Here is a 23,136-nt window from a genome sequence, read left to right on the forward strand (position 1 = left end):
TCACAAAAAACAACAACCTTTAATATGTGGTGTCACAGTGTTAGTGGAACTGTAGATATACTGAGATGCCGAGTCTAAGTTGTACAGAACTGATCCAAATATGTCATTTTACAGTGTTGATATCTTTGTATCACCCAGGTCAATTAACTTTCAATTACTGACAACATTGTTTATCATCTCTAAATACAAAAGTCTTGTGTACAGACAGCATTTCCTTTGACAATAATCCACTTACTGAGGTGACTGATTGAAATTTAATTGACCAATCAGGCCTGAAGAATTCCGCTCTTTTAACAGATTATGCAAATACAACAAACTATGATGTAAAACAGGCGTATAAAAAAAGAATCAACAAAAAAGTAACAGACATATCAAGCCAACCTGCTGAACGGAGGAAGGCCGGCCAACACTGTATATAATATGGCTGTAAATCAAAACATATTTTCTTACAAAAAGGGGGGGATCAAACAAAACTAAAATAAAACCCAGACAGCTGAGTGACAGAGTGACAACGCTACTGTTCCAAAGATCTTTAGAGGCTACAATATTGTAATATTTAACATGTAGAAGTCAGAGAAAAATCATGCAGCTTCATCTCTTGACACAACTGGTTATAAAATATAAATCGCTGCTTGTAACCAAACATGATCTTAGGATAGTTGCAAAGTAGATCAAAGTGAGCTCTTGTAAGATAAACGTTGCCTTGCTTCTCATTCAAGGGTCAAATCTCAGAAGCAAGCCCTTAACTCCGTCAAACTGTCCTAGTCCAACACCTGTGCTGATGTTTCATGTAGGTTTTTATACAGGCCTTTATATTGGAGCCCTGACAAGCCTCTGGTGTAGAAAACACTATGCAATGTGACACTGCAGTGATTGTAATGTTTGCTGTTTGGCCCTTTTGTGTTTGTTGCATAATACAGTATCTACCTGGTCAGTGGTGCCAGCAAACATAGGTAAAGGAGAATGGAGAAAACAATGGAGATGGCCATGATTTTGTTTGACTTTAGTTAGTTTGTGCCTGTTGAAGACATTGATGATGGTGATAGTTTTGTGTTTAAATGAATATTTTGCACTATTTGAGCTTTGTCTTTACCCTGGTGATATCAGAGGCCTGATGACCTTAACCCCTTTAAAAAGTACATTTGCAGTTTCTGTTGAGTAGACATTGATTTCAGCTGCTAACCTCCTCCATTTAAACACAGCAGGCACCATACCACGCACATCACAGATCATATTAAGAAGGAAAACAATGAAACCTCATATACAGTGCAGCGTTGACACAAAGAAGCGTTAAAATATTTTTTTCTTCCACCCTGTAAAAACTGTTAATACATTACAAATACATGGTCAAAATGCACATACAGTAGACAGCTCTGTTTCCTTATCCCTTCCAGGAAATCTGCTTGGCACGATTGTCATAAAAACAACAAAAGCTTGGGGAATTTAAACTATTTTTTTTTTTTGGAGGGGGAAAGCACCAAACTTCAAAAGTAGAAAATTGGCCTGGCTTTGATATCAAATTATCATGCTCGTAAAGCAGGTGAGGTCAGTGAACGCAACACAGGCTACAGGTAAGGAAATTAAAATTTAAGGCTACTAATAATTAGGACTCCTGCACTGTATGTTGGAGCTAAATATATGAGGATTGGAGTTTGGCTACTGTTTAGCTTTGATTAGCTACTTTTGTTAACTACTGATCATCTTTTTTTTTTTGGTAACTGTAGCCAAACGTGTCATGAAATGCTACATAAACACTGGTAAATGACACCAGAAGGAAGGGGGAATTAAGCAGTAGTAAATGGCTTATTTAAAACATTATAATGGCTCTGCATGGACACAAAAAATGATCCGACAGAACACCAGCAAACAAACTGAAATCATTGTTTTGATCAACACCCCCCACCCCCCAAAATCAAGACATTAGCAAGTGAAAAACGGCCAAACTCTGTCCTGCTTTTCAAGCTCTCTAACTTCAAATATTGCTAAAAGACAGACAGGTAACAGCAACGTAGAAGATGAATATAAAATGGATAGTTCCTAAATAACTCCCTGATTAAATAAAAGCCATGATATGCACATATATGGTGACATTCTGCAGCTTTCACTATATAAACCTACTCATGACGTACAGTTGTTTATGAGAAATCGATAGAAGAATGGTAATGTACAAACTTGCATAGATAAAGTGATATAGTATAGAGCAGCTTCATATTTAATGTGCCCAAAAAACGGAACTTTCTTTTTTTTTTAAACGTACTCCATAGGCTTTTCCGATGCCCCTGCAGGGAGTAGCTGCTTGTTGTTGGAGGTCTAACTACCAACAGAAGAAAACATCGACACTCGGACCACTAACATATGCAAGTTTGCAATTCGGGGCAGGTATTTGTTAAGCCTCAAAGAGTCGGAGATCTGAGTTTGGATCATTTGTGATGACGATGCAGCTCTCCTGCTTTAAAAAGGCTTAGGAAATACAAACCCTGGGTTACACAAAACATCAGGACTTTTTTTTTTTTTCCTTTTTTGTTTTTTTAACAGTATGGCTATTAACAGTGTGGCATATGGATGACATCATAGAATCATCTGGATATAAAGGGACTTCACTGACTGTCTGTAATGCTTTTAAAATACTGTTAAACATGCTTTCCCTGGGATTATTTGGACCTTTTAAACTCGTTTGTAATGCACAGGGGGGAAATGCCTGATTTTGGCTATTCTCAATTTAAGGCTATTCATTTCTATTTGGCTAAACCACCACCTGGGGGGACTGAGAATTACAGGAGTGACATCTCTTTTAGTGTTGTATTAAAATGGCTCCACAACACGTGGATACAAAGTCCTCTAATAGACTTGAAATTTATGTTGAACTTAAAGGGGAGCACCACTCAATTTGGGACATTTCTGGATCTGAGATCGTGGAGATCTTTCGGAAACACAAAGTTGTACAATGACTGGAGAATGAATTTGGAGAGAAAACAGAAGCTGAACAAAACTAGTCTTTGTCACTTTAACCAAAGAAACTAAGTGTATTTTTTATTTGAGTGGCAATCCCCTTTAATAAGTGTACCTTACAGTTTGGAAAACACCGAAAAGTACAACACATAGACACTACTCTGAGCACAGTTCTATTAAAAGCAACAGGTTATAAAACATTGACATCATCAAGAGGACGTGCTGTACATTGAGTTGAGAGTGTCAACAGCCTCCCGTCTCTACCTCAGTCGCGAACATGACGTAGGAATCATGTCCCGTGTGCAAATCGAGTGAACACCAAACATGCGTGGTGTAACTCTAATGCTACTGACTGAACCTGTAGAGCTACATCGAGTGTGGTGGTGGGTGGGGGGGAAAAGCTTTTGTTGCGTACGACAAACCGACAAAACAGAGCGATAAAGTAAAGTTCTCTCTAAGGTGGCTCCTGCATTATGTTGTCCATACAAGAGGAAAAGCATTTCTTAACTTTGATTTTTCCTTTGTTTGTAGTGACCCACACCACAGTAACCCACTACTAAGAACCACCTGAAGTGGCCCAGACTTCCTCCACGTGCCCAAACCAACAATGTCTAAAGCACGGACACAGTGGTCCTCAGACAACGCTGACCTCCTCTGACCTTCGACCCCGCACCTCTCTTCAGGCCAAGGTGTAGGGTCCCTTTTCTACCATGCCTCTCTCATGCAGAGCGATGGATCCCGAAGCGGCCAGGGCTGGTGCAGGCTCAGCCCAAAAACAAATGAAGCACTCAAAGCTGGTGGGAGGAGAAGAACATAAAGGGGTGAAAAGGAAAGAAAACGTGGCCCATCCATGAAGCGGCTCTGCGCTCCAGCTCTGATGGCGTCTTTAGGTTGGCAATGGGTCGTCATCGCCCTTGCTGCACTTGCACTTGCAGCAGAGGACGATGGGAGTGGCCAGGAGGAGGAAGGGGGAGGCAACCAGCAGGAGCAGGCCGAAGCCGGCAAATATCCCCACGACCTGAGGGGAGACATCAGGAAGAAAAATGTAAGTACAACAATCTTATCCGTACAGTAGCAGGTACATGCTGTGGTTGGGCACACTTAAAGTGACGGTTGGTAACTTTTGTAAAATAACCTTTTGTCATATTTGCAGCACATACAGAAGTACCATAAGACAGATGATCTGTGAGAAAAAAAATCACATTGCTCTGCCTCCTCGTATTGCTTCTAATGACCTAAACACAAGTGAACAAAAACATCCAATCACAGCTGGAGTCTCTAATGCAGCTGTCAATCATTTCAGTCCAGGCCGCACTGATCAAATATGAACCCAGAATCTGTTATTGCAGTGCCTGTTTCTCACCTCAAACCTTTACAGAAACACATTTTAGTGTACTGTTTAGCTGTAAGCGATGTGGGAGATACTTGATGCATCATTTCTCTTTTAACAGCTAAACAGTACACTAAAGTATGTTTCTGAAACATCTGAGGTGAGAAATAGGCAATGCAGTAACAGAATCTTGACTTATTATTAATCTGTGCTGCTAGTTTGACAGTTTGACCACAGTTCACAGAATGATTGACATGATTGACAGCTGTGTTAGAGACTCATCAGCTCTGATTGATTGTCTTCAGTGCGCTATGGTCAACAAATATAACCAAAAGTTATTTTCATAAAAGTTACCAACTGTAGCTTTAAAGTGGACTACTTAACGGAACTGGGCCAAAATGTATTAAGTATTTTTTAAAACTTCATGTTGTGCAAGTTATACTGAACAAAATGTAACCCTCTTTTCTAGATTATTGGTGTTCCCCAGTTCTTCCAGGCAGGCTACAACATTTGCTTCATTTAATTTTCACCAACACGACAAGACAGTATTGATACACCCAAATTTAGGGGTACAGCAACTTTTCTTCACTGTCAATCATGAGGCACTCTCTCTTGTGTATCAGTCATACCTGTCCCCACAAAACAAGGGCAGGTAGGAACCAATTAGCTCATAACCAAGGAAATGACCCTACTCAAACACTTCACATGAAAATACAAATGAAACAAAGTGCTATAAATGACAATGAAGTAATAATTTACCAGTAACCCAATAATGCTGAATCTATTACTACTTACATATAAATAATGTACCTATTAATAAATAACACAGTAACCTAAGTAATAAAAATAACCCCAAAATATAATGTGTGCAGTAATTATGGATACAAGACTTTCACAAGCTCTTGCACTTAATCCTTGGAACAACTGCAATACCGAAAGTTGGCCTGCAGATGGCACTCAATGCTTGAAATCAACAAAACCTTTTGACCACAGTCGATTCAAAATGCTTCACAAAGCCTTTTCCCCCCAACTTAACAATTAAAGGCGCATTTATTTTTAAAAATTAACAGCAAATTAATTAAGCTCCCCTTCCTACTGACTTTCTCTCCAGGTACCAGTAACTTACATTCTACTAATTTATGTTATAAGGACAGGTACCTCTGTCATTTTGAGAGAAAACACAGGCAAAGATATGGGAAGTGATGGACGACGACGATCTGGTGCAATGGAAGCAACATTTTGAAAAACCTAATACAAACTACAGGCACTGAAAAATGTTGCAATGTGCAATGCAAGGGGAGGAAGACATTTTGACTTTCTAGATTCAGTGTTAGGACAAAGACTGGCAAACAAACTTGACTGACATTTAACTTGTAACAGCCATGACAGCCATTGAGTTAATTACCTCTGCCAAGGAGGTTATGTTTTCGCCGGTGTTGGTCTGTTTGTCTGCAAAATAACTCTCAGAGTTCTGAATGGATTTTGATGAAATTTTCAGGAAAGGTTGATAATGGGACAAGGAACAGATGATTTGGTGGTGATCGGTTGAAGCGAAGTGGATAAAATAATAAAAGGGCGGGAAATCCGAGCTGCTTGGCGGAGGTCTGCGCTCTCTGAGTGCTCTAGTTTACCTATGTATTTTGGTGTTGGAGGTTGAAATATGCCATGGTTAATGTGGTGCAGTGAGAGTCTTGCTGGGGATCTCCAAAGTCTTGTGACATTAGTAAAGTTCTACAGGTTCTCTGTTCAAGCATTAACACCAGTAAAGCTGTTAACGGGCATATCTAATTTGGGTTGTGAATACATAATGCTCTGAACAAATATTTGCATATCCTAACTAATCATGGATTTAAAAAATATTCTGAGCAATCCAACATTATCGAAGCAGAACTCTTCCGTTACGAGCAAAGCAAGTATTTATATTGACCACATGGGGGAGCCAAACACCAACAAGTCCAGAGCCTCAAAATGGAATACATAACACGCAGTCACATGCAACAGTGACTTATAATAGCGCAGTGCTTTTCCTCCCATTGTGAGGGCAAACAGACACCTTTCTGGGGTATCGCTTGCAAACAGGTTTCTGCCAGCTATTCAAGAACAAATTACTAACTGTACGTCTTACAGCCTGGATACAGGCCGTGTTGTACAGGAGAGCACAGTGTGCTCCGATTAACAGCCCCACATTATGCTTACATGTTTAGGACATGACCATCCCTTATCTGATGGTAGACATGGACGTCAGAAGCAGATAGGGAGAGATTTCTTTCTTCTTCTTCTTTTTTTTTTTTTGCAAGATAGGTTTGCCCTGGTACATGTTGTATTTATGAGGGAGGCTTTTTAGATGTGAAGGAGCAAGGAGGGGGGGTGAAATGAGGAGAGCAAGAGAGAGACACAGAGAGCACTGAAGCTATAGCTGCCTTCCACCAGCTGAACTGTAATCATATGACTCAGTCTGCCCCACTGGGCAACAGATGCCAGTGTGTATGCTAATGTTGACAAAATAACAAGTATGTTGGACAAAGGGACGTGCCACCCCATGAATACATTATTTGGCTAAGGAGAGATACTGAGGAGAAATTTGGGGACTGAACAACAGAGTGGCCCTCGGTGGAAGACTGGAACACATGTCATATCTAATCCTGGTCATGTGTAATCCACAGTTTCACATGTGGGAAATTATGTCATTTCCAATCCTTTATATGTAAGCTGTCATTACATTTGGTAACCTATCTGTAAAGAAGACCTTGGGTTACGTAAACATTTTTTTCTAAAGTAAAAGGTGAACATAATAGGCTTAGTTGAAAACAGCAGGACGCTGACCATCAGCCACTTGTCACCGCACGCGGACCAAGCTGTCCTTTTCCTATTGTGCCGTCAAGATAATGCGAGTCCATCACTGAATGGGAGTGTGCGAGCCAGAAAGAGGCAAAGCAGGGAGCACGTGTATGGCCACATGCTGCAGTGTGGTTTAAGGAGGGGAGCCCTGAGTGAGTGTGAGACGGGGAGGGGGGGGGGGGGGGGGGGCGCAGATGGGTTTCTCACCTGTGTTCTGTGCCAGATAACGGACGCCCTGGAGTGTCCCAGTTTGTTCCGACAGGGCCCTTTGTCATAGTGGATCAGGAGAAAGTCGTCCTGTCGCGCAAACACACACACGCACACAGCACAGATAAGATTGACCATTAGCAGCCTGAAAGACGCTGTCAGCTGTTCTGAGAAAATTGCTTTCTAAATGACCTGTGTGGTCCGGCCCACAATTAAGATTACATAAGGCACTGCGGCTCGTAAGTCACCCTTATCCAAGCTCAATTTATAGGAGGAAAAAACAAAAAAATCCTTTCTTATCAAGGTTAAGCTACAGTTGCTGTCACGAGGAGACAAATGATATCTGCATCCAGGATTATCTAAAAGCAATATGAAACAAAAGTTAGAAAAAAAATGCATCCACTCACATCCAGGGACTCCAGACAGTACCAGCAGAAGGCGTGTTTGCAGTTCTTGCACATCATCTGTGCACAGCCCTCGTCCCTCTCGATGTAAACTTTACACTTAGGACAGCGCTTGATCGGTGCGTCGTCCTCTTCATTCTTATAGAAAGAGCTGTGAGGAAGAGAGACATGAGGCCCGCTGTGATTTTCATTCCAAACACGACACAACATCCCAAATCACCCAACATTCACTTTACAACAAGTGCTGTGGATGAGATTGCTTTAATGCAGCGATCAATATTTACAATCTGTGGAGTAACAGGATTGTGTGAAGCCGCGAATGGCTTTAGCTCAGGCGCTGACAACTCTTCTAAAAACCACCAGTCGCTAAATGGCATTGAACTCCCTCCCAACACTCTTATGCTTCCATCCTGTTGGTGTCAGTTTGTCTCTGTCTATTTCTCCGGTGTCAGTAAAATGCTGACACCTGAAATCTGGAGGCGAGCAGGTAGCTGTCATTCTGAACACTGTCCTGCGTCAGGTAACATTTCTAGCGGAGGGTGCAGTCATTTTTTGTGAAGACGAATCCAGCTTTTAGAGACAAGTGTAGTTCAAACGCTGAGGCTCTTTACAACTATAAGAGTAGACCTGCTAATCCTCTCTCCCTCCACTGTGGCCTTTGAGCTTGGTCCTGAACCTGTGCTGATAGAGAAAAGCTCTGCAAAGCTAATGACGTTTCCAGAGTAAGAGGATATCGCAAAGAAACGGGTCAGCTGCACATGTCCCCCGGCGGCCCTCTGCTAACCTCACAGGCAGCTCCTGTATCCTTAAAAAGGAGTAATAAGTCCATCCCAGACTGCTTTACTGCAGTTTAGTTTCAGCCGGTTGTTTTATATCTGCCTATTCATTTGGGCTGGAGCCCTGGCTGATGCTCAACTGAACAGTGGCTGCGAAACAGCCAGCCAGGCAAGCTGTCAGTCTGTATTTAAGGACGCGCTGAATGAATCCTGCTGTGTATTGACAAGTCAGAGCTCCACTCAGGTGAACTGAACATGATGTATGGATCGCTACTCCACTTCTAAGAAAATGAATATCACTTCTAGGGATTGCATCTGCAGTGACTTTATAGCAGCTGATTCGATTACAGATGCCAAAACGAGATGAATTAATATCTTTCTGAAGAGGAAGTAAAAACATTCAACTGATGTAAACAAATCATTACCAGAATAGATACTGCTGGTGCGAACACTTTTAACCAATGATGTAATAAAACTTTAAATAGATGGATGACTTAAGTAAACATTTTTGATCTTTGTTGTTAAAACTTTAATTCATATTTTTGTATCAGTTAAAAGTAAACTGATTTTAAGACAGATAATAATCAGATATGCACATTAATTTATACCTACATGACAGAAAAATGTGTGTGTACAAAAATATGTTTTCCATCTGACCTGTAGAGCTATTTATATGGGTTAGGGGAAAAAATCAATACAGCAAAGTATCGCGATACTTTTGTGCAACAATATCGTATCGTCACACAGTGCAGAGTATCGATTTTTTTTATAATATACCTAATTGAATATTAAAAAAATCAATTGCTTTTTCAGTCCACCACATACATTTTGCTGCAAATACAATGAGTGAAATGAGATATAAAGAATGAAAACTTAATCTTACTAGATAAAACAGATGCTGACAAAGTGTTCCTAATTTACAATTGAAAAAAGGTAATAAATCGCCATATATCGCAATATATTTTATCACAATACCCAATATATTGCAACACGTTAAAATTGCAATACTATTGTATCGTGACTAAAGTATCGTGATAATATCGTATTGTGCATCCTCTGGCGACCCATCCCTATTATTTATCAGTCTAAAATGTTTTGGTGTGAGTTGCCGAGTGTTGGAGATATCGGCCAAAAGATGTCTGCCTTCTCTCCAGTATAATAAAACTCGATGGAACTGTGCTTGGGGTGCTCAAAATGCCAAAAAAATACATTTGCAATGTGCGTCTACTCATGGATGTGGTGCTTTTGACAGCACAAGATGTAACATTAATGGCGTCTTCCGCGGCTGAGCTGTAACTTTAGCTAGCTCAGTGGTGCTAGGTGAGCTAGCAGTAGATGCATGCTACCTTCTGCGCATTGATACAGTTGGTGGGTGTAGTTCAGTAAAGAGAAAATAGTTCCTACATGAAACTGCTCACAACAAGGTCTGTGGATTATCTTGAGTAACCAGGTCATGATTTCTGGAAAGAGACATTGCTGTTGAGTTTTTCAAATGTATTTTTTGGGCGCTTTGAGCACCACAAGCTGAGTGCCATCTAGTTCCATTATATTCTCTACTGCTGATATCTTCAACACTCAGGAACTCGCACCTAAACAATCTAGATTGATGAATAGTACTATAGGTAAGAGGAAAAATATGTATTTTTGATTTTGGGATGCACTGTCCCTTTAATAATAGGGCTGCAACTCACAATTCTTTTCTTTGCTGGTCAGTCTGTCAAGGATTTTCTCAATGATTTATCTAATAATTGTGTTCTTGATTATGACCCATAAATAGTCAAAGTCCAAAACCCAAATACATTTTGTTCAATATTATAAAACAGTAACAATACCAGCAAGTATTCACATTGGAGAAGTTATAACTATATAATTTTTGGCATTTAGTTTAGTCAATTGTAAAAAATACATGCAGAATCATTTTCCAAATTGACTAATCTATTAATTTTGAGAGCCTTAATGACCTGGGGAGAAGCATGTACGAAGTGTTAACCAGAGTATAAGGTATGTGGAGGACAGAGTACACACCTTACACAGAAATATTCTAATAACTCATCTGATAAATAACATAGATGAGAGAGAAATTGGGAAAACAAGTATCTCAAATTCAACACAACTCTTAGTCGTAAACAGATGAACACATAAAAAACGCAGTACCTGTTTTCTCCTGGTAAGAAGGAGGTAATAGGCAGGTTGTTCTCCTGGCAGGCCTGTCCGGGGTGCCAGTTGGCCTTGCAGGCCGAGCAGAACTCGAGGGCACAGACGGCGCACTGGACCAGCTGGGGCAGCGCAGGAGAATCTGCTTCCTTTAGTTGGCACACGGCCTGGCAGGTCGAGGAAGGGCACCACGTCCGGCATGGGTCCAGCAGCACCTCTAATGGAACAAAAGAAGTGCCAGCGTCATGGACAGCAGCTCTCTTAAGGGTAACCAACATCAAAAAGTAATTGTTTTTATTGAGACTTTTTTTTTTGGTTTAAGGTAGTTGTCAAGTTCAAATATTTCAGATTATGCTTATAGCAGCACAGCTCTACTGTTGTGGTGGTAGCTGATGTTGAAGAGACATCGAATCTCAGTGCATGTCTGCATGGCTAGATACAAGAAAAGATACGAGATACGAGAAAATATATCTCTCTGGGATTTGGGTGAATTTTAAGGAAGGTATGACTTACTAACATGACGTGAAGGTGACCTTGGGATCTGGTAAAAGGCTTCCTCCTCATACATATTTAATGTAATATACAATTTTCAAGCTTCATTTTGGTTCCTGCTTATGTTGAGAAATTGCTCTTATACAATCGTTCATTTTTGTTTTGCTGCACGACTTCTCCCAACTCTTTTGAATATGTGTGAAAGAGCCCATTTTGTTGTATGTTTTGCCAGTTCTGTTCTGAGTTCGTAGCGTGATGCACTTGCCCTTGTATCCTCTCCTTCCTTCCCCTTGCCTCTCTGCCAAGAACTCCGAGCACACATTCCACATGCACTCTTGGCTCAGCCTGAGAAATATGGAACGGTTACAGCAACTGTTCTGCCTGACTGGATTGGGACATTGATGAGACGGCTGACTGCCCTTATCCAGGCACCATCAACAGCTATTTCTGAGGCTTTTTTTTTGAGGATTTGTGTTCATTTACAGGACCCCCCTCTGTGCTCCTATGTATGTTTTGTGTTCTTACATTCACATGCGTAAGTGAGATCAGCATGTTCTGTGTACAATTTGTGCCTTTGTGTAGGTGGTGAACCTGCAGGGCGAGTTCAATCAAAGAGTGATACCACAGCTAAGCTTTTTTTCCAGTAGCTAGGGAACTCTAATATCGCTGATTAGCACGTCTACATTGACAGCATGGAGCGAAACAGACCCGTCATTATCTTTCCAGCACTGATATCCAAACCTTTTACCAGCTGGTTAACATTTATTCTACAAACAGTGTAAACCGCAGACACTGAATACATAGCTGCACACTGAAGCAGAGATAAAAGGATTTAACTAAAATATCTTGCTATGCTAAGAGACCTGCCCCCATCAGAGTCAGTCAGACAGTTTACGAGTCAAGAGCCGAACCAATCCAATTAGAATCTCTTTAAACAAAGTCTGGGAGGCTTTCCCTTTCATGTATATTTGATGGGAGCTGGTGTTACGCTTTGATGAGGATGACAGGGTTGAGTCAGAATACTACAGTACAAATCTGACAAATGTTAGGCCTGAGTACCTGTCATCAGAATATGCCTTGTCTGCATGATTATTTGTGGTCCGTGAATGGCGTTGAATCCCTAATTTTTAGTGTCAGGGGGAAAAATTTAAACACTTAATTCCGGAGCAGTGGACTGCTTTTCAGCGCCGACATGGGGACGATAAGAATCCACTAAGCAAACGAGCATTGTTTAAGTCTGTCTATTAGCTTTCCCTATGGCGTGATTCGAGTACAAAAACGTCCACGGGGCGTGAATGACTGACTCCAGACAGAGTGAGCAGCAGTTCGGCTACACTTGCAAGACAGGATTTGCCGTCATCCTTTTGTGTGTCACGTTAAAATACAGTATTACCCTTGGAGGACAGGAGGGTCCATGCGAGTGCATGATTGACAGCCGTTGCCCACGCACCACCCACCGAGGAACGCTTAAGATAACGCTGACGTACCACAGCCGCTTTCGCGTTGACTCACCCCTTTCAAACTGAAGCTTCTTGTATCTCTGCATCATCTCCGTGGCCACCATGCACTCGATCTACGGGGAGAGAGGAGACGAGGAGTGGGAGGGAAATAAGCAGGTCATTGTGCATATTTATAGACAGAAGCCGCAGAAAGCAATTATACATTCAGTGTGTTTCCAGAACAATGTCAAATTCAAATGTCTACAAGATCACAACTTGCACCTTGCTTACCAATGAGGCCTTTTATGCCGTTCTTTAAAAGGAAATGAGAACCCAAAATGTATTCCAGGTGCATACGCAGGCCCACTCAAGGTTAAATGCACTAATTTATTGGGCAATGAAATGAGCATTTGGGCTTTGTAAAAGAGCAGTCAATTACAAGGTGAGGGCATTGCTGTCAGAGCTGACGGGGATGAGGCATGCTTTGCTTGAGTGGCAGGAGTAGCTGGGGTTCCATTAAGGGCCGGTGACACTGATTGATTAGAAACATAAGGCCGTGGTGTGCTGGAGCATGCTGTGCCTACGGGGGCCTCTGAGACCAAGTGAGAGAATCGTCGAGTCCATCAAGCAAACTGCCTGGAGGATAAGGAACGCTCTGCCCTCACATTGACCTCAGCTGCTCATTAGAATGGAATAAACACAGTGGCAGGTGGAGCACAGTGGTCATCTTGAGTGAATCAAGAGCTTTGAGGGGGCGTCGAGGTGCTAAACTAGCTGTTAAACTAAATGTTAGTTTTACCAATTTGTACTTTTCTGCGTGGGAGGAAAAAGCAGCGTGATAGGAGGATCGTGACATGGAAAATTTTGACCTGCAGAGATAATGCCACTGTTGTTTTTGTCATTCAAAGCACGTGCATTTCCAATTATTGCACGTGTCATATTTGCAATTCAATACTGCAGCTTGTTGTTCAAGGTCCATGAAAAATTCTGCAGATCCACTTTGTGGAAATAAAAAATTGCTGCAGTGATCAAGTCACATCTGTTGGGCATTGTCAGACATGGGGATTGTTCTGATATCGACAACCACTCACACCCTACAAGACAAGTCAATCTAACGACATAGCAAAAATCTGACTTCTCCTTTTTGTCAATACCTCATTTTCCTGCAAGTGTCCTCTTTTGGGACAGGCAGAGTCTGGACAGCTAATTGCAGTTTCAAGGCCTTCTTTAATCAGGAGTTCCACATACTGCTTCAGGCACTGAAGGAAAAAAACACAGACAAATACAACATTGACAGAGTTCAATATCCAGTCAGTCAAGTCAGATGGAAAAAACCAAAACAAAACACAACACACACACTGCTTGGTAAACACACACTGGCCTGAGAGTCCCTATTTATCACTATGTGTCTGTCGCCTCAGACAGAGCTAGATAGCTGGTGGAGAAAATGGCGCATTTAGCACTTAAAGAGCCAGATAGTTCCCTCAGGAGGAGTTGGAGGAGACCAAAACAGAGCAAAAAGAGAAGTAAATATTAGATGTACCCTTATTTGAATTTTAATAAATCACTGTTCATAGTTTTCCCTCGTTATGTTTGGTTTCTATTTCATCCTTCCTGACCGCCAGAGGCAGTGCATAAGCACTAAATGTCTTGGTCTCGCACATAGGCAGGTCAAGCAGCATTTAGGGTTGTGCCGGTTTGAAAATTTTCCAACCGGTTTGATTTAAAGCCAAATATCTAACCGAACCGATATATCGAATTATATACCTAATTTTACCACTAGGGGTCGCATTTGAGCTATTTTTCCCAATAAAAGCCCATTATATGTGTAATGTGCTTCCAATCCACTAGGTGGCGGTAATGCTGTATTAACCGCCAATACACACAAGGTTACACAAGAAGAAGAAGACGCAGAAGGACACCGAAGAACCTTCCTCCGACTCCGCTCTCTCAGTGGAGACACGGCGGTTGAGAGGGCCGAGCGAGAGGACGTTCCTGTAGTAGTTCCAGCCCCCCAAATAGTACCAGGAACTTCTTCAGTGGAAACGGGTTACTAGGGCAACAAACTGAATGACTGCTGACTCCCTCGCACTTTTCCCCGCCCCCAATGAAATTTGATCTCTCGCAGCAGCAGCAGACAGCGGAGCGGAGCTGCGGAGTCCCTCTGAGACAAACTAAACAAAACACTTGTAGGCTCCTAAACCTTATTAAGTTGTCATAATGCATGTTACAATGCAAGATAAGTTGAATATAGTCCCTTGACACGCCACCGATGTGAAAAGCTTTTTTTTTTGTTCTCTCTCCTCCGGTTTATCTGGTTGACGTGAATTAAACCGGGTGGAGCTCTTAAACCGGACCGAACCGGTTAAACCGGAAATCGGCACAAGCCTAGTAGCATTACCAACAAAGTCACCTGTGACCCCCTGATGACTCCGGCCAGGCTATATCTTCAGAGGATCTATTCCTGCAGTTTCTACCCTTTTTTTCCCCCGTTAAAGGTTTTTTTGGGGAGTTCTTCTTATCCACTGCGAGGGTCTAAAGGACAGAGGGATATCGTATGCTGTAAAGCCCTGTGAGGCAAATTGTGATTTGTGATATTGGGCTTATAAATAAAACAGATTGATTGATTGATTGATTGATTGATTGAATTGAATCTTCTGGCAAGGCCACAAGGATTCTGAGTGACTGAACGCTCTGGCGATCATCCAGGATTCATAGAACTGTAGTTACATACGTAACTCTAGTTTTATTTTTTATTTATTTATTTAGTTTTTTTTTTTTCTTTTCTGCTTTCTATATGTGCCTCTAAAACGCCCACTATGGGATCTGTGACAAACATGAACATCTGACGTATGCATACAATTTAAGTTTAATGTTAACCCTTTGTGGTCAAGGCTATAAGTGACCGTGTTTGACTACTTTTGATTGTACCTTTAAATTTCATCTTAAAAACTGTTTACTTTGCCTTGTTTGGTGTCATTTTCTTTCAGCACAACCTCACCTGTGTGACTTTACAGTTACTTTTTCATTTAGACATACTGTATTAACACATTGGACCTAAAATCACACAAAAAACACCACCAATAGGAAAGGGGGTGTCATGGGGTGTTTTTTTTTTTGCTTGCAAGCACCAAATGTGACGACAATATTCAGGAAAAAGCTTGGTGTAAATTATTTATCATAAACCTGGTTTTACTTGGCCTATCAACACAATTTAAAACTGGTACATATTTTGAAGTTCGCACTTTCGACACAAGTTGAAACTGGACACACTGGTGCTTCCCTGGAGGGTTAAGGCCAATAAAGAGTAAAATACAAAAAAAAAAAAAAAAGGCTTACATTTGCAAGGTGTCAGGAGACATGACCCCAAATGAATGCTTATGTTGCTGTCTGTCTGGTGGAATTTAAAATAAACAATTTGCCAACATGTTCAGCTTTATAAAGTGAAGTTGTTCTGCTGCCCTCCAGAAAATAATAAATGCTGCTTCACAGAAAACCTAAATTCTAAGCGTATAACTTCTACTATTAGCTTTTTTTGGGAAGCCAGTAAGACATTTCCAGTTGCAAATTTACATTTATAAAAACAACTTATTGTTACAAAGCTGAAAAATTGAGTGAGATTTAACATAATTTCCTTTTAAAAGACATACATGACCTCATCTATTCAATGTCTTATTTCACTTCACTGTGTATTTTGTTTTCTATTAGAACAATGTAGAAATATCAGTATCAAAATGGCTTAAGTGAGATATCAGGCAGTGCCTGTGTTTACTTTGTGGTTGACCACAGCGGAATAAACTGTCCTAACTCAACTTTGGTAATGACTGCCGCCGCCCAGACTGTGTTCTAGGAAGTAGCTTCTATTTTTAGTGGTCATTCTTGGACATTGTTTCCTCCACTCTGGACTAGATTGGCTAAGATATGACAGCCAGTGGGTGTTATTATTCCTCTGTCCCAGCCTTTTCACACAGGACCATGGTTTCACAGGGAGGGAAGTGTGGTAATAGATACCGAGGTCATTACTGATTTAATGCAGAGAAAATCCTGTGTGGCTTCTATTAAGTTTAAACATTTACTTCTGAAAAATGCTTGCACAGCGTTAAACAGTCACAGGCGACTTGTGCTCTTTGAAGTTAGTGAAGCCTAACATTTTTTCTTTGTATCAGCTTTGAATATTGCTCCATAAAAAATATTTGACACTGTATAAATTTGATTTGTGAATCTGTTGACAGCTGCAGGAAGCCTCTGCGTCTTGCTCACCAGTGTACAGAAGACACATTGGCACTGTGTGATGGTGGTCATCTGCTCCAGGGGGAACTCTCCAAGGCACAGCTTACACGAGACCAGGGGGTCCACGGCCAGCTCCCAGGTGGGACGGTACCGTGCTGTGGTCATCTTCACCGCCACAGAGCTGAAACACAATGCAGAGAGAGGGATGTGAGACAGATAGCTACATGTTAATGAAGCCAAATGCGTCCTGAAATAAAGTGAACAAAGTGGAACGGGTAATACTCATAATCCTGCTGATGACAAAGAAAATCCTTAAAGTGCAAATACATGTGGCTCCATTCTTTTTTTGTGTCAGTCTGTCTACATAATAAATCCAGAGTCCAAGCTGGGCTATATTTGTTGTGACACAATCAGCATGACCGTATGCACGCAGACTGAAAATGCATTTTGAGTTGTGTCCAGTGAGGGTGCACACACACACATGCACGCGCACACACAGGCCTGCTGTATTGTCAGATGTTCATTTTTATTCCAGGCCTCATACTTTCTGGCAAATAAAAAAAGACATGTTCAAAGCACCTGAAACTCCTGTAGCTATCAGTTATCTCAGCTTCTTGTGAAAATCACTCGAGATGAAGTAACACTTTTTTTCCCTCTTCACTGCACGTCATCGTGTCTCTTTGTGAGAGTCAGAAAGGGTTATTTTAGGCCGTCTCGTCTCACTCTCTCCTTTCCCTCTGCTGCCGAGAGCGAAGAACACCCACTCGGCTGTTTACAGGAAGTGGCACCGCGCACACGACGTCAACACCGTCAAGCTCTCCCCGTGCTGCTTAGCAACCAGCTGAAGGAGGATTTCGGAGGCGGAGGGGGCAACGGATAGGAGGGAGAGGAGGCATGGCAGAGAGAGATTGCAGTTTGCTTTCACTGGTCACAGTACAGTCTGCCTCCATGTGCAGCTGCCCATTCACAGACGTACAAGAAGAGGACAGCGAGTGGGAGGAGAGGGGCTGGAGAGTTCACATGATCGCTCCATGGACTCTTGTGCTGTGTACTTGTGTCACCCAGAGAGGGGAGTGGAGAGAAGAAGAGACAGTGTGTTCTGGTTTAGCAGAGACATGATATCTCTTCACACCAGCGTTTTTAACAACATTTAAGGAGGAGGAAAATGCACCCACCAGGGATCACCTTCATTAAGGTGCCAGGTGAAGGCAATCCACAGATGATACGTGCAGGAGTGATACATTAATATGAGACAGAGACCAAGCTGTTGTGATAATGAGGCAACCTCTGGGGCTGAGAAATTAAGTCAGCATGATAGTGCCAAAAACTGCAGTTCCTTGAATGGCCACTTGGGCCATATAGACCCCCATGTTTACAGCAGAAATAAACAGGTGTACAGCCTGGTACAAAAAACGGTTTTGGTCTCTATAGCTAATATCTCCTATCGTGACAACTGTACGTGGGTGATTTTTATATAACTCACCCTTTTCAATTAATAATAATGAAAAAATGTCTTTATAGGCACCTGTCATAGGACTCAAGGACACCTTAGACAAGACGCAGTTAAAAAAAACAAAAACAAGCAGCAATGTATCCATAGATCATACAAACAAACAATTCCAAAACATACAATGAAAGTTAATGAAATGACTAGCCAAAAAAAAATCGTAATTATTAATATTAAGTATAAAAGACCAAATATGGTACCTTGAAAAGGTGTGTGGAAGGTGTGGAAAGGGAGTCAATGTTGGGAATGTCGTTGGGGAGAGAGTTCCAGAACGGCTGAAGGCTCTAGAGCCCATGGTAGATGGTGATGTGAGCTGGATTGCTGAAAAGGATCTAAGAGTATGGGAGGGTGTGTAGATATGAAGGAGTTCAGACAGGTAGGAAAGGGCTCGATTATGAAGGGCCTTAAAGGTGAGAAGCAGAATCTTGAAATTGATGGGATATTTAACAGGAAGCCGGTGCAGTTGCTGGAAAACAGGAGTGATATGATCTATGGAGCGGGTTCTGGTAATGATACCAGCGGCTGAATTCTGGACCAACTGGAGTTTATAAGGACACTTGAGAGGGAGACCAAAGAACTGCAATAATCAATACGAGATGTAACCAAAGAATGAACGAGGATTGCAGCGCTCTGAGGTGTAAGTGACCGTCGAAGACGATTAATATTTCGTAGATGAAAGTATACAGACTGAGCAACATTATTGATGTGGGCCTCAAAGAGCACTGTACTGTCCAGGATGACCCCCAGACTGTTAGCCAATTACATTAAGACTTAAGGTTACGCATAATTAAGCGTGTGGCTGCTTTGACAGGCTGTCTGCCAGGCATTACCAATGTCTGAATCAGGTCCACCTTCTCATCCAAATATGGTCACTTCTGGCTCCAAAAATCCAATATGGCAATGGCCAAAATGCCAAACTTGAAGCTTCAAAAAGAGGATCCACGAACCAGTGGGTGACATCATGGTGGCTACTTTCCTCATTTCTATATAGTCTATGGGCAAAACAAGGGAGTCGTGTGATGGGCTGAAACCTTTGGTGCAAATCTCAGGACCCATGGGTCATCGACCTGATGACGATAAGCCTTTGGGGGATATGGCCAATATTACAGGAGATCTGATGTAGCAAGCAGATATCCAAGCCAAGACGTCATCTTCCATGCTCTCTATAAACATAAACCTCATGGCAAGAGGGTTCCTAGTTTGAACCTGGGGTGGGGGGTTTGAACTCAAGGGTGGGGGAGCCCTTCTGTGTGGAGTTTGCATGCAGTGTGGATTTTTTCCAGGTGCAGTCCAAAGACATGCAGGTTAGGGTGACTCTAAATTGGTGTGAATGTGAGCATGAATGGTTGTCTGTCTCTATGTGTCAGCCCTGTGATAGTCTGGCAACCTGGCCAGGGTGTACCCCGCCTCTTGCCCAATGTCAGCTGGGATAGACTCTCGCCCCTTGGCCACCCCTTACAGGATAAGTGGTTACGGAAAATGAATGAATCTATAAACAGATAAGTGCATATGAAGGAAGAACGTTCTGCCACTGTACACAGACTATTCACCTTCTACTCAGATGTTATTGGTCAATACCACTCGAAATACAAATGGGAACCAGAATCCTTCCGATAACAACATCTTGTCCTTTTGCCTACAGATTGCCTACAGTTTATAGAGAGTACCGTGGTCCATGTATAGGGTTTCAAGAAAAACATGTTGTTCTTTTATTTCAAATGTTGTTGTTTCTTTGTCCTCATATAACATAGAAAAACACTGGGTCTGCCATCAGTAAGGACATCTCACTGTTCTCACTGCTGCTCAAGGAGAGAGGAGAGAGGAAGATTCCCAGTGGAGACTTCAGTGAGGATACACGAGTGCATCCTATGTGGGAGTCTATTAATAGACAGACACTCATTGGAAATCTGTGAGTGATTGGATACTGCAGGCGAAGCGCATCACTCCACTCCACTGCAGGTTTGACAAACTACAAGCAGAGACAGAAGGAGAAGACATGTAGGTGTCGGAAGATTTTTTTTTGTCCTTATTCATCATTGAGACAGTTATCGGATACGTGCTAAGTGAAGGTTTCAGAAGCCAGATGGCATCTTCTTTTCCCTACTTTAACATGCATCTTGGCACAATCAAGGACACTAATAAATAGAGTCCACTGATTAATTCCCCCAACCATAGGCACACTGTTTTATTTAGAATATCTTTAACTGACTTGTGTCTGGTGTGTTTTTGCAATTAACAAATTTTAATTGTCAGCAAGTGTAGTTTCCAAGGGTTGGGGGTGGGGGAATCTTAGATATTCTTAGATGCATTGCGATTCTCTCTTTAAAGATTTTGATGCAGAAAAGTCAATCATCATGAATTTAAAACCCAATTCCCAACCCAATTTGGCGTCCCCTGGCTTAAAAGCTGCTGTATGTAAGTATCGGAGCTTGAACTATAAAGTTGAAGTGAAGAGACCTGGACAAGAGCCATACTGTATGCAGTAAGGCTGAACCCGACTCAGAATGAAGTCGGTCGAATCAGATTTGGCTGTTCAATACAAATATCCAACAGTTCGTTCCTTTATTTCACTGTAAGCTAACTGTGCTAATGACGGATTATTTGCCGACACTAGATATCAAACAAAAGCCAGAGACTGTATCTGAAGTTGCTTTTAGCTGTAAATTCACCGCTTCTAAGCAGATGTTATGACCCAGGTCATTATTTTTGTACATTAAAGTGTTTGTATCGGTCTGCAGTGATCTGTCATATGTTCTCTCTCCTCCCCTCAGAGTGTGTCCATGTGGTTGAGTGTGATTGGATGCTGCAAGGCAGGTGGTGTTTGCTGATTGGACCATTTGCAGAGATTGCCGTCACTGGATTTGTTCAGTGCATGTCAGAAGATTCTTAAACGCCAGCTGATAGATGCTGTTCCCTCCTTTTCGCTCTACCACTTCCACCAAAGCCAGCACTTAGACTGTGAATGTAGATTTTGTTTGAGTACCCGAGGGCAAAAACTTTCGTCGTTGTTAACTAGTGTGTGTTCTTGATAACTTTGTTATTAAGGAAAGTATTTTGATTGAGTTATTAGTGGGTTTTCTTGTATTCCTTTGTTTGAGCACTGTAAATAAAGCAGTTTTAGTAACAGTGAGAAGCCTTTTTTTGTTTGGCATTGCCATGTTCTCTCTTGTTTTGAATGGTAGAAGTTTAGGTTAGAAATGTGTCTTTTGTTTTACATTTGTTTTTGCTAGGTAGGTTTAGTCTAGGTTCCCCTAGACCGTGGACATAACACAGAAGACAGACGAGAACGTCATTTCAGAGCCAAATGCTGCATTCACTATGAGCAACAATGCAACAGTGTGACCAGCTACATTAGTGCTGAATCACTGTTGAAGTACTGCTCAAGCGCTCGTTAACATAGTTGTGTCATCATGGACTTGTGTGCGTTTGCTACTTACTATTGAGCACTTTGACCGAACATCATCATCGCTATGTATTTGGTCATAAAATCAATATCCGAGCCCTTTTTAACATTACATTTCCGTGTGCACTGCGATACATAAAAAGCTATTATTGTGTCAGGTAACAAGCGACCAAGCACCAAAGCTAAAAACAAAAACATATGAATGCTTAACGCTTCACTGCGTCATTGGAGCACTGAAAAAGTTGAGGCCAGCTCAGCTTTTGTTTGTAGCCCATCACGCCCGACAGCAGCGACAAGTCTCAGGTATCAGTTTGTAGCTTCATGTCACTGCCTTCCATTGAAAATTAATTGTAGCCTGTTGCTGTGTCCCTTGTGGTGTGAATGCAGCATTACTAAGCAAAGCCCCTCCTCTTCTGGGCAGCTTCCTTCACGTTCACAGCAGCCTGTATGAAAAAGTGGCATGAAAGTGAGATGCACTCACTCTGTGGCAAAATCTGGGGACTAAAACTGCCCCAGAAGTCCACTGCACACCAACTGACAAAAACATGCAAAAGATAATGCTTGACTTGAAGCAATGTCAGTCAACTGAGGGGTCTGCAAACGAATGATTTGATCTCCCAGTTTCAGGGGACACCCCTGGTATGCCAGTAAATTCACCTATTAACTTTAATTATGGATCATCACATGGAGAAAAAATCAATCCTGTATAGAAATAAAATATTTTGATAACTAAAGATGCATCAATAACTATTTCATAATCACACAGTAGCCATCTGATTTGAGTCATGAGAGATTCCCACCCCTATTAGTTTCCCATTTAGTCACAGTGATGTATCAGTATTATATAATCACATTGGGCAGAAACACCATCATTTAATTTCTTTTCCCCTAAAATGATAAGTGACCTATTTAAACACATAATGAGACCAGTCTCATCATACTTATTTAGCAATTAATTTACAAGGGAAAAAAAAACTGTAAGTAAGCATGAATAACTCCAGATGCAAATTTGAAAAGGCTAATTAACAGGAAGGAAACAACTCGTCAAAAAAGTGCAGATTTAAGTGACAATATGCAAAATATTTCATTAGACTGTGTAAACAAACTCTCGTAGACAACAAGACAACAAGTGCAGAGCAGGTGATCCAAGCGTGCACCTGTTCTTACCAGGGCGCCGTTTGACTAAGAAAGATGTCTCATTTAATGAAATCTGATTCCCACGATGTTTCCTCCTTCGCATCTCTTCATCGTGTCCTAAGTAGGAGGGCCGAGGAGGAAATTGCAAATTGAGAAAGAAAAAAAAAAAAGAGATGCACCTCGTGTTTGACTCACTCAAATCAGCTGGCATTCATCCATCTAACCACCATCCATCACGCTGACCAGAAAGCACTGAGTGGTGAGGAGGCT

The 23,136-nt window shown here is 41.6% G+C and overlaps 1 protein-coding gene across 2 annotated transcripts in view; it reads right to left on the reverse strand.

Moving 5' to 3' along the window:
- Nucleotides 1-23,136, reverse strand: part of rnf144aa (ring finger protein 144aa) — a 48,794-nt gene continuing 25,658 nt past the window's right edge. Inside the window, exons 1-8 of one of the 2 annotated variants that reach the window (XM_050061476.1) lie at nucleotides 17,102-17,260; nucleotides 16,850-17,000; nucleotides 13,744-13,848; nucleotides 12,663-12,723; nucleotides 10,659-10,875; nucleotides 7,732-7,879; nucleotides 7,325-7,414; nucleotides 1-3,967 (exon numbers count right to left, since the gene is read on the reverse strand). In XM_050061476.1, coding sequence (XP_049917433.1) covers nucleotides 3,836-3,967; nucleotides 7,325-7,414; nucleotides 7,732-7,879; nucleotides 10,659-10,875; nucleotides 12,663-12,723; nucleotides 13,744-13,848; nucleotides 16,850-17,000; nucleotides 17,102-17,148 — 951 coding nt within the window. In that variant the 5' untranslated portion in view covers nucleotides 17,149-17,260 and the 3' untranslated portion in view covers nucleotides 1-3,835. Of the gene's footprint in view, nucleotides 3,968-7,324; nucleotides 7,415-7,731; nucleotides 7,880-10,658; nucleotides 10,876-12,662; nucleotides 12,724-13,743; nucleotides 13,849-16,849; nucleotides 17,001-17,101; nucleotides 17,261-23,136 lie in introns of those variants that run through there. The other variant, XM_050061477.1, reaches the window with a different exon arrangement.

Source organism: Epinephelus moara, chromosome 14 (genome assembly GCF_006386435.1).
Source record: "Epinephelus moara isolate mb chromosome 14, YSFRI_EMoa_1.0, whole genome shotgun sequence".
In the NCBI taxonomy this organism is placed as follows: domain Eukaryota; kingdom Metazoa; phylum Chordata; class Actinopteri; order Perciformes; family Serranidae; genus Epinephelus; species Epinephelus moara.